We start from the raw sequence: 14,955 nt of genomic DNA on the forward strand, positions 1-14,955 counted from the left end.
GCATGCAGATAAAAGAACTCATTTGAGAAATGAAGATTACCTTCTTTACTGGTAGCATCCTCTGAAAGAAGAGCTACTGGGACACAGATAATCAACTAGGGACTTATTTGATGGAAGTTCTGGTTCCAGTACTAGTAACTCGTGTGCATACCAGGACATAGATAGCTACTGCCGCAAGGAGAAATATTCAAACCACTTCTTATCGTGGCTGCCTCCCTGCCACAAACTGTGATGCGTGCAGCAACACACAATAAAGAATGAGAGTGACTTTCACCATACTATGGCTACCTCCCTCACAATGGAACATAGAAAGCTCTCTTATCCAGAGTCAGACCTTTGCTATCAACACCAACCTTCCCCACCTGGTACACCCTCCAGATGTTGCTGACCCTTGCTCAGAAGCTGTAATGTTTCTGAATACCAGTTGCTAGAAACCACAGGAGGAGAGAGGACCTTTGTGCTCAAATCCTGCTTGAGGGTTTCCCACAGGAATCTGGTTGGCCATTGTGAGAACAGGATGCTGGACTGCATGGCCCATTGGCCTGATCCAGCAGGCTCTCCTTATGTTCTCATTAACTCCCATCATTCTATCTACTGGCCAAGCTGACTGCGGGTGATGGGAGTTCACTAAAACATCAGGAGAGCACCAGGCTGAGCCATACTGATTGGCAGTGGCCCTCCAGGGTTTCAGACTTTCCTAGCCTTCCTTGGTGATGCGAGGGATTGGACCTGCAATCTTATACATACAAAGCATTTGCGCCACCTTTAAGCCCAGAAAAAAATAGGAAATCGCCTCATATATGAAGCCCATGATCAGCTGATGACCATGAATGGCTAACTGCAGGAAGACCACTGACATGGCCAGCAAGCAGATGAGAGGGGCCTCTCTGTGCCATTTTACATGTACCACACTTGATCAAAATTGCCAACAATCGATGGAATTCAAGCCCATTTGAGCTGCTGATATCACATAAGCTCTTAGCAGCACGGTCAGGGCCATTGGTATGCCCATCATGTAACAGACTGTTCTGAAATATTATAGACCACTGTGTTGATGCCAGAAAACTAGATCATCCTAATTCACCACTCACTACTCCAAACTGGATTGTCTTGTTTTAAGGAAGGCACTTCGCAGCAATATTTTGGTAACAACATATGTATTGAAAAAATGGCACTCTACAGGGGAAAAGAGTAGGGTTGCCATATTTCCAAAACTGAAAACCCAGACAGAGGTGCATTCTTCCCCTCCTCTGAAACCTGCCTGTTCCCTCGCTGCCTTTGCCTTCATCTTCTCTGCTGCTCCTCCACCTCACGAAATCCTCCCTCCAATATCGTAAGCAAGATTTCTCCCTCCCTCCCCGTCTACCTGGCCTGCCCCCTGCTTCCTCCAGCCTCGTGAAGCCATCACCCTCCTCATGGAAGCAGCGCCTGTGCACTCCATGCCCAATCTTACCCACAAACCACCCCCACTGCCTTTTTGCTTCGCAGGTTTGCCAGTCCATGGGAGGCACCCTGGTCCTCTCCCAGATGCCCAGGCCTCTGGGTGACAGCATGCAGCCGGCCTCAGCATCGCTGTGGGGACTGCCGCTGCTGCCGGCAATGTATTCCACCCCCATTGCCATACATCCTGGTTTCCCCCCACATTTTGCCAATTCCGGAAATTTCCCCCCATTTTTAAGGGCAGAATCCCAGATTTGTCCGGGAGACCCTGGACGTGTGGCAGCCCTAGGAAAGAGAAGAACCTAAAAGAAGCCCTTAAGTCCCAGCAGATGAATGAAATAGACTAATCCAAGGGACAGGTTATTATAAATTTCAAGTCTTTCTATACAGAGTTCCATTTTTAAAAGACTGTCCTTTGGCAAAGTGTCATCTGTATACCAAGTGACTCTCCCACCACTTATATCTTTGGATGGAGAGCTGTACATGCTGCAATATTTCAGTCGGTGCGCAAGTTCAGGGTCATCCCCTTCCTATCGCTCACGGAATCTTTCAAGAGCTCAGAAAGCTCCTGCTCTTTAATCCGAAATGGGTTGTTTTGACAAAGTGCCCAACCATCAAGCAAGCATAAACTTAAAAGTTTAAATCGTGAGTGTTCTTCCAATTAATGGGTTTCTTCAAGCTACTGCCACAGCAGTGTGGGAACCATATTTCTTGAACTCTGTGGGTGCCCTTTAATCTGGGGGTGGGGGGTGATGAGGGGAACCACCAGGCACTTGCCCTCCCGAGGTCAGCCACATTGTGGTGCTTACCGGGAGTGGTGCGGTGGTGGGTAAGTTGGAAAGGTTCGGGTGCTGTGGCAGAGTCAGCCTGCCATTGTTCCCACCCCACCCCAGCCTCCTTGCTACCTTGCCTCTTCCAGTAAGCAGAGAAATGTGACTGACAGCAGAGCAGGTGCTTGGTACCACCGCTCCCAGCTTAAAACCTTCTCCTAGTCACGTGGGGGAACAAATCCCCAAGTGGCTTGCAAATTGTGCTAGGCACGGTCAGTAATATTCGCCTTTATCATGGATTCAGCATCCTTGCTGGGAAGAGATACTAGGTCCACGGCACAGATGCACATGATCAACCCTGCCAACATGGTTGGGTCACTTAAATTTTACCCCAGCCCCATAGGATCTGTCCTGCAGAAATTATGCATATCTATTAGGGGCTTGTCCACACTTCTGCTTGTACCATGCCTAGAAAACATGGGTCTGAGTGGTTTCCCCCTTGCCCCACTCCTTTCCCAGGGTAAACCTGCTCTTTAGCTTTGAAATGGAACAAATAGCAATCCATGGAGAACCTGATTGCTGTTTGCTCTGATTGAGCACCAAAGAGTAGTTTCCCCCAAAGGACAAGAGGAAGTATGGATAAGCTCTAGGAGAACATTTAAAGAATGCTGGGTGTAAGGTTGTTTGTGTGAGTGTCACACACACAAGGACTGCCCAGTTAGAAATAAACAGATGCTTGACAGCTTCCTGACTATTTGTCTATCTAGCTTAGTCATGTCTACTCTGACTGGCACTGACTATCCAGACCTTAAGCAGAGGTGTTCCCCATTATCTGCTACCTGATCCTTTTAACTGAGGATGCCATGGACCTTCTGCATGAAAAACATGTGCTCTACCACTGAGCCATGGTCCCTCATCTTGAAGTAGACTGGCCCCAACCAGGGCAGTTCCAGAGCACAGATGCTTACTGCACCAGTACTGGATCTCACATGGAGAAACAATTCCTATGCTGGTAAAGTGAGGTGTAAAGGTGGATCAAAACATCCATGGAAGTGGATGAGACCAGCTCAGGGTTAAATTGATTTGTTGCAGGCAAAAAAGAGATTATTGTGGTAGTGGTGGCAATGACGATTCTGTCACTGCTCTTATGACTAATAAAGAAGAATGCCCCGGTGGTGCATCCCTCAGCCTGCTAGCTAATAGGTTTCAAACTGTACACTGAAGGGCAATATAGTCATGAACATTTAACTGATGCACATGGACTTTGAGGCTGCATACACATGACTAGTTACTATGTGATCATTGCAGCATGTATGACAGAACAGATGAGCTATCCCAGTAGCTATACTAGACAGATCCCTTCAGAAATAATGGAAGCTCAATTGCAAGGAGAGTCTTACATAATGGCTGTCACGTCAGAGGATTGCAGGAATCTACCTACCCCAATCTGTTAATCCCCGTTAGTTCACTATTGGGGCCCACATGGTACCTGGTCTGCTGTTTGTACACTACACCCAAACAAAGCTCAAGGCCCGAAATAATTGGATATTTGCTGAATCCATTCAAGACTGTGGCTGCATACACACAATACATATAAAACACATTTAAAGCTTTCTTTTTTTCTTCCAAAGAATCCTGGGAACTGTAGTTTACCCATCACAGAACTTCAGCTCCCAGGATTCTTTGGGAGGGGAGGGAATGTGCTCTAAATAAGATTTAAATTGATGGCATGTATGCAGCCTGACTTTTCTTTTCTCTCTATTTCTGATGTTCAGGCTGTGCATGGCATTGCTGATCTATGCAGAACAGCCTACCCACGCACAGGAAAGGGGCATCAGCAGGCTTGGTGGGAATCCTGAGGTTTGCAGAAGTACAAAAAATCATTAGAAGTATGGGAAAAACACCTAACCGGGGGGCGGGGATAGTCCCATGGGAACTGTGTGATCTCGGTGGGAATAGAATTCTGGGTGAGCATGGCTGAAATTCTGGACAGGAGCACTGCAGAATTTTGTTGCATTTCCAATGTGCACTGCCTTGGCCTGAAGCGAGATGAGTGCTGCACCCCATAGTCACCTTTGACTGGACTTAACGGTCATGGGGTCCTTTACTATTCATAAAGATTGCCTATGCTAGACTGGGAAGAAGGTAGACTGAGATCTACTAGTAGGTCTGGGTGATTTGATCAGCAAGGATTTCTGACCCTCTGTTATCTATCACAAGCAACTCCCCCACCCCTGGAAAATAGGATGACATCCAAATAATACCACTTTAAAGGGCCATGTTACTGAAAAACTGAGTGGGATAACACAGAATAACCCCTTTGATCATTTACTTTGAACATATACTGTTCTATTTCCCTCCAGAGGGGACTTGAAAGTGATGGAAACTTTATACCTATCAACAACAAAAGGCTTTCTAATAAGCTTTCTCTTCTTTATAGGTTGTTGTCACTGTTGTTATTATTATTGCAAGCCCGGTTTTATTGGCCAAACACATGAAAAGGAAAATAGGCAGTTCTATGCATGGAAATAAATAGCCGGCCTTTTCAAATACAGACCCCCACTAAACAGGTGCATGTTGCATAAAAAATGTGAATCTTGAAATAAATCTGAGCCTAGTAAGCAAGACTACTTTTTGTTCATTGATACATGGATTGTGAAAATCAGGAAACTGCCTTTTTCTCTTTCTTAAAACAGATAAATAAATAATGGAGCCCTGAAACTAATTCCCATTAACATTTTTAGTGTATAAAAGCTACCACAAACAGTGAAATATATCATTCTTTACCTTAATTATTGGGGCTAATAATTAACATTTAATAGTCACATTTCTGTAAGGGTCTGTTTTAGGGAGACTTTGCATAATATAGCACAACTTATAATTTGCCCCATATTATACCAGGAGACAATACTGTGCAAAATATGTTTCCTAAATGTCTTCTGTGTTGGAAAAACCAACACAAATGCCTGAGTTAGCAGACAGATGTGTGTCTTTACTCATATACAAGCGGACCTTTGGTTTTCAAATGCTGTAAAACTATTAGGGAAGATGAAAAAGAATTTAAGAAAAGCAGTCTCTGGTCATCAAATGTAACAGAGTTCCTAAATCCACAGAAACAGATCTTTCAGCTAGTCTGGTCCTCTTCTTTTGGGAAGTAGGTACTGACTGGGGTAAATGGGATGATCTTTATAGATAGCTTCTTGTTGGTAAGCTTTCTGTAAACAAAAGACTTCTGCGGCTCCGTTTTACCACTCTCACAAGCTACTCAAATACATTCTTTTGCCTCATTCATGCTGGGCTCTCAGAAGGCGGCAAGAATAGACTTACCCCAACCATCACATTGAGCTGGTCTCGGTTTGGCAGGAGGACGCACATGTTTCTAAACTCCGGTGGCATCTTGTTTTGCAGAGCTTGCTTGCTCATTGCAGAACCGGTTGCAAACTTCTCATACCCACTCCGCCACGTAACGATGCAGCAGCCAGAGTCTCAGGAACCAAGCCAACTCCTCTCTCTCTATCCTCCGAACCTGAGAAACACAAATCCTAAGTTTTGTTGTTCAGGAAAATAAAGGTGGACGTCGTGAGCGGCAAGAAGCCGATATGTTACAGCGATCTCTTGAGCTTCATTCTAATAACCAGTGCTAACAGCCAAGCGTCTCCCAAGGCTGCATTCACTGGGGCAGAGTCATAAGTAATTCCAGCATTAGTCAGCTCTTTCGACAATTAACGGCTGGTTACACTGGGCTCGGGAGAGTGGCACACATTCCCTTCTCCTGAGTCATTAGCCTTGTCCCCCTCATGCCAAGTATCACAGTCCAGGGTTTTGTTTTGCTTTGTGGATTTGTCTCACCTACATGGGCAATCAGCCCTCAAAGGCACATTCTCCCTCATCTGAGTCACTGGGAAGTAATGCAAAGAGCAAGGAAGAATGGGGAGAGGGGATCTGTAGAACACCAGGCACAAGATTATGAAGTCAACAGTAAACAGTACCACAGGATGGGCAGCTTTCCAAAAGGTGAATCAGGAGGAAAAAACCACATTCACGTGCCTTTGTGAGTTAAGGAGTATTAGTAAAAGTATGTGGGGAGGAATTTTTTTTTTTAAATGTCAGCACAGAATGATTGTAGATGACACTGGATCTTGGTGGAAGTGAGACACAGAGAAGGTATACACCATGCTGTCTAATAAGCCATTGCTGCATCAGTGTCTCTCTGAACACAAGATGCCAAAGGGGCCATTAAGTGGAGAAGAATTATTACCCACACACCTTGCTTGCATCTGGCTGGCTACATCTAGAAACAGGATGTGAGACTAAAAGGACCTTTGGTCAGTTGGGTGGCCAATGTTTCCCATGTTACAGAGGAGAGCCCTATCTGTGAAGGACTGTCCAGTCCAAGCCCAGTCTAAAGATACAAAGAACCCTAAGAAAGGAGAGCAGGAGAAATCTTGAAGTTGCCCACCAGCTGTTAGCATTTGGGCAGCAGACTGAGAAGCCACACAGGTCAGTCTTTCTCACTCCAGTGTGATGTACTGTATTCAATTTAAGGTAACTGTTTCAAAATTTGCATCTATACATCCACATTAGCATACGCTCCTTTAATTTATTCATTTATGTTGAATAAGAGTCCACACCACCTTTCAGGAATGAAACCCTTCTCCAGGCAGTTGGCGTAACACTGGGGTAGTCCATGTGGTGATCTCCAAATGTTTTGGACCTCAGCTCCCATCACTCCTGGCTCCTGGCCAGGCTGGGACAGGTGGGAGTTGTGGTCCACAATGTATGAAGACCACCACATGGGCTGGCGCTGGTAGAATATCTCAAAGTACAACAGTAAAGTGTCTGTTCATGTAAGCCAAGGTAAAAGGTACAAGTTTTTCAAGACAGTTGGAAAATATCCAGGGATGGGAACTAGTGTCATGGGGCAACTCTATTCCACAATTGTGGGGCCACCACCAAAAAAAGCCGTAGCCCATGTGCTTGCTAGGCCAACTTCCTTTGTGAGTGGGCATTTCAACAAGGCTTTATTTGCTTTAATGTAAGCGCTGTGGGTTAAACCAGAGTGTCTAGGACTTGCTGGTCAGAAGGTTGGTGGTTCGAATCCCTGTGATGGGGTGAACTCCTGTTGCTCGGTCCCTGCTCCTGCCAACCTAGCAGTTTGAAAGCACATCCAAGTGCAAGTAGATAAATAGGTACCGCTCTGGCAGGAAGGTAAACGGCGTTTCTGTGCGCTGCTCTGGTTCACCAGAAGCGGCTTAGTCATGCTGGCCACATGACCCGGAAGCTGTACGCCAGCTCCCTCAGCCAATAAAGCGAGATGAGCGCCGCAACCCCAGAGTAGGTCACGACTGGACCTAATGGTCAGGGGTCCCCTTTACCTTTACCTTTTTAAATCTGTCCTGGCTGTTGAGTTTGTTTTTTGGTGATGCGGAAGTGGTTACCTTTTTGGTGTGATAGAGCAGGGCCCAGGCAACTCCATGCTTAAGGCTGACGAGTGAAAGTCTTTCTGGTAGCGGGGAAGGGGAGGAATTATGTCAGATCCGCAGAGAAATGAAAGGACCTTCTAATAAAGGAAAAGCAAAACTCCAGGGTCAAAGCAAGCTAAAGGATGACTATTTTGGAATGAGACACTATGTAATCATGTATTTTTTTGGCTTCACCTAGCTGCCATTCAACAGTTGTTAGGACAAAACAAACTCTGAGCAAACCGTGCTTATGGGCTCAGTAAACTAGCACATTGAAACTCACTTTCACCATGCCGCCTCTGGATGTGCCCAATACTCAGACACAAAGAACAGAATTCTTAATATTGCAGGTGGGCATGTCATCAATGCTGTTTTTACAGCAAATGCAAACACCTGCCCATCATTCCATCACTTCTGTGGCTCAGATTTATAGGTTCTCTCTACATAACAAAATAACAAAAATAGGCCTTGGAAGCTCTCATACCACAGCAAGCCCTGAGTTGATTTGGTAGTATTGGGGAAGCTGTGCTCTTTTGACTGTAAATAAACAAAGAAAAATTCTGCTAACCTAAGGACAGAAGGATTCTGTGCTCTGGAGTTAAATAATTTTGCAGGTGATTTCCTTTGCTTTTGTATCTTGCTAGACCTGTGAAATTTCAATAAAAGTATGGAGGCCACTAGGGCAATGGAATTTCTTTTTCCAGACACCCCTTTCCACCCTAGTAAGAACATTCTCAAATTGCTATGAGTAAAAATAGAAACATAATAATAAAAACCTAGTTCTCTTATATTTTAAGTGATTTGATTATAGTGTTATCAGCCACATGATATTAGGAGAGTCTATCCAACGTGTGGCATGAATCATTAAGGGCTAGTCACAACAGTTAAGGGAAGGAGGAAAGTAGGAATAATGTCATTTAGTAGGGGATGAAAAATGGAATTATAACTCACCAAGGTTCCTAGACTTCTCTTACAGAGAATCAAATTATAGGGATATTAAATATATGGAAAGCATATTCCTACGGCTTTCGTGAATAATGAAATACTGTTGAGGTTGAATTGTGAGGATTCCAACTAAAATCAGCAGGGCATTCTAGATGAGCAACATCTAGAGACCACTATAAAGAGCTGAAGTGTCTCCAAGTTGTTTATCCAGACTACAATGGAAAGAGGCCACAGGCTTTTTTTTGTTATTCCTAGTGATATTTTTCTAGAATAGGATGTCCCAGCACTCACCATGAGCGCCTCTCGTTCTCTTATAATGGCAATGATGCTCACCTGCGAGGTGCCAGAACTGAGTTCTGGCTGAAAAAAAGCCCTGGTTATCCCTTATTCCAAAGCATTACAATCCTCCTACTCCTAAAGAACATAATGGACATCAGATTCCATTGTTGTGAAATGTCTCCTATTTCTGTAAGGTGGCTCTGGTAGCTGTGTGTGTGTGTGTGTGTGTGTGTGTGTAGCATTTATTTATCAATTTGACAAAAATTATACACCACTTGATTGTATCAAAACCTCTAAGTGGTTTACAGAAACTTATCAGGGAACCTTGTTCTCTCCCTCCATCAAGCTGAATGGCACTAGTAGCAACAGTCATTCTGGCAATATAGAAACTCTAAATAGGTGGCAGGGTAGGGGGGATGCCACTTCTGCTGGGCTCTTCTTGTCCCTGCTGGTTCTTGTAATGAGTGTGACTTTACTGCATCTTGAATTTCCAGTGTGACAGCAATCAAATCAAAGAAGACGGGGGAGGGGAACCCAATAAGGAGGTAAAAGAGAAAGGAAGCTTCTCATGCCCTGTTATATATTGAAGGAAGCAACCACTGCCGTTACTGGACTGTATATGCACCTTGATGGTAGCTATTCCTGTGATTAAGAGAGAATTTCACAGTATTGATGAAATACCACAGCGTAGCTAATTCACGTTAGCCATGGGCAAACATGCATAGAGATTAAGGTTCTCTGTGTTCTCAAATCTGATGGTGTAGCTGTACCGTATAGTTACAGTGTCGGTGTGTCATCTAAAGTGTACACTATGCCATAGTGGAGCAGAGGCACATTGGCCATGGATAAATATCTCCATGTGAACATGAAGGTGATCTATGTTCTTAGATCCTGGGGAGATCAGAGACCCTGGTCCCCTTCAAAACATGCTGTCTACTTCCAAAAGGGCGGCATCAGAAAAGATGGGTGTGGAGGAGACAGGCAGTAGCTCCAATCTCCCCCCAAAATTTAGCTATTTTATGTTCTGCCAGAGCTCCAAGATAGTGAAGAGTAGGGAGATCTCTCTAGTTCCCTTTTCCTATGGGATTGTCTTAGAAGATTGACAAGTTGGGAAAGTGGAGCACAGAAGCTGCCTTATACCATATCAGAGTGTTGATCCTGCTAGCTCAGTACTGTGGTTTGGGAGGATTTCAAACAAGGGTCTCCCCCAGCCCTACCTGGAGATGCTGGGGATTGAACCAGGATGTTCTGCATGCAAAACAGGTGCTCAGGACCTGGCCTCCATGCTTCTGACATTGATGGAGCTCTGAAGATAAGCAATGAAGGGGGTGTATCACTGCATTTATTTTACCCTTCCTCTAATCCACTTGGATGAAAAGTTTAGAATCACATTCCCCTACGCAATCAACACCCCTGCTTCCTCCAAGAAGATGAAGAAGATGAAACTCTTGATGAAGTGGTTTAGAAATCTTTTTCCAAAAAATGAAATAAATTCTAAACAGGTGTGTGCAAATGAAATTGCACCCCTGTGCTTTCCTCTACCAAAGTGGAATGCAACTTTGAACGTCAGATGTCTGTCCAATTTTGAGCAATTTCCACTTCCTGCCACAGCCACCTCTGTCCATCCCATGATTTTCTGGATGGTGCCCCAATCTTCTGGAGTGACTTTTGGGATGCGCAAAGGGACAGGAAATCTCCCTTCTGGAAAACCTCCTTCTTAGGATCTTTACCTTGCAGCCTAACGCACCTCAGAGGGTTGCTATCAAATGGGATAATTCCATATGCATCATTGTGGGATCATGTGTTGGATACAGACATAGAGTAACAAAAACAATGGGTTGCTGGATTAATTGATGTGATGCAGTGGCATTAAAGAGGCTAACACAGGGGTGGGGAAACTGGCCCTCCAGAAGTTGTCCCATCTGTCTCAGCAAGTGTGGTCCAGGGGCAGGAATGATGGAAGTCACAGTCCAACAATATTTGAGGGCCAAAGGTTCCTCATCCCTGCGCTAAGAGAAGACATAAATATCCTTCTCTCTCAGCATGGTATACAATATAATCTATATAGTTCATTAAAAGCAAATATCTAAGTTAATACCACAGTATGATGAAGTGCAGGCAACCAACCAAAGAGCAGTGCAGGTTTGCACAATTGGATTGTGAACCTGGAGACAAAGCACACATACTTATTATATGCAGATGGTGTTAAGACTGTCCATATGCCATGCTTTTGTTTATCACCAATGCTGACCTCTAAGCCTCAATTAAACTACAAAAGCCCAGTGAATGCATCGCAGAAGAATTAAGAAAAGCTGAAGTCGGTCATGTGTCTCTTAGGCTGTTACTTTGCCTGTGTTTTTAAAACGGCTTGGTGTTTTAAATCCCATGAAATTGTCTGTTAAAAATATAATTGCTCCAACTGGGACCAATTTAAATTTCCTCAGAAGGAGAAAGAATCACCCTGCCACACACTTTTTTGGTGTTCCTTAGATTGGTCAACTGCTTTTTGATAGAAGTCGATACTATATGGTAAACATATCATACTAACAGGACAATCCTATTTATGTGGACTCAGAAGCAAGTCCCACAGTTATTTAAAACATGAAGGGTGCAAGTCATCCTTGTGCTGTTCCTGTTCTGTCTGCACAAGCATTTCGGCTGGTTGGATGGAACGATTCCCCACTCTCCTCCCACTGTGTTGTGCTGTTCTGGTGGTTCTTCCAAGCCCCTCAGAGCCAATTTTGTGGGGCACACAGGTGAAGGAGAGCAGGGGAAAGTGCAGTTGCACAAGTGGAAGTCTTTACACAGAACATACACTGACAGGGTGAGTTAGGTGAAAGATATTCTACTCCCCACCTCCTGCTCCAAAAGAAATTTAAAGTGGCCTACAACAACAACATCAAAACTGAATCCACAAAATGCATTAAACCACCACCAGAACATACTGACATCATTGGGATGATGTCAGTAGAAGAATGGTTGACAGCAGGGTGGTGGGCAGAGAGTATGGGTTGGAAAATGGTGGGTGGAGTGGAAGGAGAGTGGTTTGTGAAGGCCAGAGAAAAAGGGAGAATGAGATGAAAGATATAATGGAGTTAGGATTGCTGTTAGGACAGCAAGCATATCATTAAAACACATTCTAAAAGCCATTCAAAACATTTCAAAAACAGTTTAAAATGGTCACATCCTCTCAGCCAACGGTTTCAAGGTTGTCAGGAACAGTATTTTTCAGCCATCAAATGTCTGAGTAAAGAGGAATGTTTTAAAATTCCTCCTGAAAATCAATAATAAGGGAGAACGATGCACCTCATCAGGGAGGGCATTCCACAAATGGGCAACCACCACTAAGAAGGCCCTGTCATGGGTCAATAGTAACTGGACAACCCTCACTGGCAGCACCACCAACACAGCCTTTCACTTGCTGGTTAATCTCAACAAAGAGCGCATTCCACAAGATGGGTGTCATAACCAAAACAGTCATTTGTTGTTCACTATGCCTCAGATGACTGAGGAAAATTGAGCAGGGCCTCAGATACTGAAGACAGCAAGAAAAAACATATGGGAAAAGCTGGTCCTTACAAAACCACTCATGGAACTTACTCCCAAGTGTGTCTAGTACTGCAATATTAAACTTGTTCCACAAAACACAGTATAGGGCTATTGTCTGGGACTGCACAAACAGAGCATATTACTTCAGTTCTTTTGGACTCACATTTGCCTATCCATTTGTGGGGCCAATTTAAAGTGCTGCTTCTTACCTTTAAAGTCCTAGATTTAGGAAGGTCCTGCAGCCAATCAGAAGCTGCGGAACCCACATGGGATGTTTGGGTTCCAAAATAATGTTTGAAGACCAGAACACTCACTTATGGGTTTCAATCGTTCGGGAGCCAATTTGTTTGGGAGCCAAGGTACGACTGTATAAATCTTGTTAAATTAAAAACAAACTTAACAGATGGTGTGGAAACTGGCTCCCTTAAGGGCTGCCTTCTGCCACAAGTGCCCCCTCACACATTCTGCTGGAACGCCTGAGGTCCAGCTCCAACTTGCCCTGTCAGCTGAGGTTCAGCAGATGGGCAGCAGAGGAAGGGCCAACTTTTTGGATTGCCCTCTTCACTATTTGCTTTCCAGCAGCAGATGAGAACCCGGCTCTTTCAAGAGGCCTTTGATGGAAGCTGAAGCAATCATTTGCTCTGACGGCTGATTTTTTATTACTGTATTTTACTGTATTGTTTCCACTGCCTTGATCATTTTGTATTCCTGTGCTGTTAGCTGCTTTGAGCTCCCTAGCAGAGGAAAAGAAGGGCAGAATTTTTCCTGATGTGAAATAACAACAATGCCAACAAATTTCCTTCTGTTTTCATCAATAAAAGATGTTGGTACAATTCACTTTCAGCAGCTTTACGTGCATTATTTAAAATGTGCAATATTTCACGATAATCCTCAAGGTAATGCTTTACTCTGCACAATAATATTTGGCTCCTGGAGCTGAAGAGTATCACATCCAAATGCCACGCTCCCAGAAATTTATTTGTTTGCCCTCGCACAAGCAGAAAAGCAATTTCCCTTTCCACAGCGAATCTAACTTGCCACTGACTGTGAACTGTTTCAGGCCTATGACCATGAACCAGGGAACAGCTCAAAGTAGACACGTACAGAATTGAACAGTTAATGGCTTTTTTTCTCCTGAAATGTTCAATACTTTCTGCTTTGGTACAAGAAAATGCTCTTTTTATAAAGTAATAAATTGTGCTAAAATTGAGATTTGGTTCATGGACGGGGGCTAAACAACTGCCTTATGAGAATGGTATTCATCTATGGTTTGTGCAAAGCAGACCTACTGAAACTAATGGAGCTAACTTAGCAATGTTTATTAACTTCAATGGGTCTACTCTGAGGAAGACATAGTTGAATACCAGTTTCAGGTTATACAGAGGGGCTTTGGAATTTCTCTTCAGTAACTTGATAAGGCAGGCACTCTCCAAACTCCCAGGAATTTTGGAAACTGCTTTGATGCAGTGCAAAGGTCAGTAATGGTGATGGGGGGGGGGGGGCGGAGATAAGCAGGGGAGCTGGTACTTGTATGTGAATGTTTGCACTCACCTAAGGGGAACTTTAAGTAACCTCATTGAGCCCTGAGGGACTAAGACTACTATTGCACTTTAAACACCTCTGGTTTAAAGAATTTAGAGGACCACCCTCTCCCACCATAAGCAAGTTGTACAATTATCCCTCATAGGTCTTATCCATGCACAGACATTTCTAGTATCCGTATGAACAGCCGCATAGATTTTTGAGGGCCACTATTTATCTGGATGCTAGAAACCAGAGTGGTAGCTGGGGGTGGGGGGCTAGCCAGGTTTTTTGCCCCAGGTGAAGGGGGGGAGGGTTGTCAAACTGGGTCTTTGACCCAGGTGAAATAAAGCCTACTTGCACCCCTGTATAAAGCTAGATGCAGGAGATTACTCTGGAAATGTGTTACTCTTAGGGGAATTCTTTCGCTGAGGGCAGAGGGCTCACACTAGTCTAGCAGCTGGCAACCTAAACTTTGCACATTAAGTCTACCCATCCCATTTTGTGATGTCATAGTACCAAGGAAAGAGGAATATTATTTATTTAGATCTCAGAGCAGTTCACAAGGTGCAACAATAGCAGGCTGGCATGTGATCGTCCGAGAGGCAGAACGCCATGTTTCAGCATGTGAACGGCTGCTGCATGACTAAGTGGTCTTTTGCCAACTATGCAGTGAACTGCCCTAAGGCCTACAAAGCAATCGGTCTTAAATGTCAATTCATAGCAGGCTGCTAAATCTTCTGCACAGGGACATGCGGCAATTTAACGATGGTCCCAGAGGGAAGTAACTTATTAGGCATTCCTGGTTCATGAAGCGTCTTTAACTTTAGGGCTGCACATTCTTCAGGACAACAAAGCTCTGTTCTGGGGTGCACTCTGAGCTCTTTGACAAAATAGTGGGACAGAAATATGATTTTATTTTATTTTTAAAGATGGCTCCCTGGATGCTTTTTGACAAATTGCTTTTAGCCTTGTAAATTGAAGTTCAA

General features: G+C 44.2%; 1 protein-coding gene across 1 annotated transcript in view; it reads right to left on the reverse strand.

The window, feature by feature from the left end:
* FRMD1 (FERM domain containing 1) overlaps window positions 1-14,955 on the reverse strand; it is a 54,583-nt gene that overhangs the window by 25,570 nt on the left and 14,058 nt on the right. The window contains exon 2 of the mRNA XM_081000689.1: window positions 5,538-5,736. Within this exon, the coding sequence (XP_080856815.1) occupies window positions 5,538-5,633 (96 nt within the window). The 5' untranslated portion in view covers window positions 5,634-5,736. The remainder of the gene's footprint in view (window positions 1-5,537; window positions 5,737-14,955) is intronic.

Source organism: Podarcis pityusensis, assembly GCF_964106645.2.
Source record: "Podarcis pityusensis genome assembly, chromosome: 3".
Classification (NCBI taxonomy): domain Eukaryota; kingdom Metazoa; phylum Chordata; class Lepidosauria; order Squamata; family Lacertidae; genus Podarcis; species Podarcis pityusensis.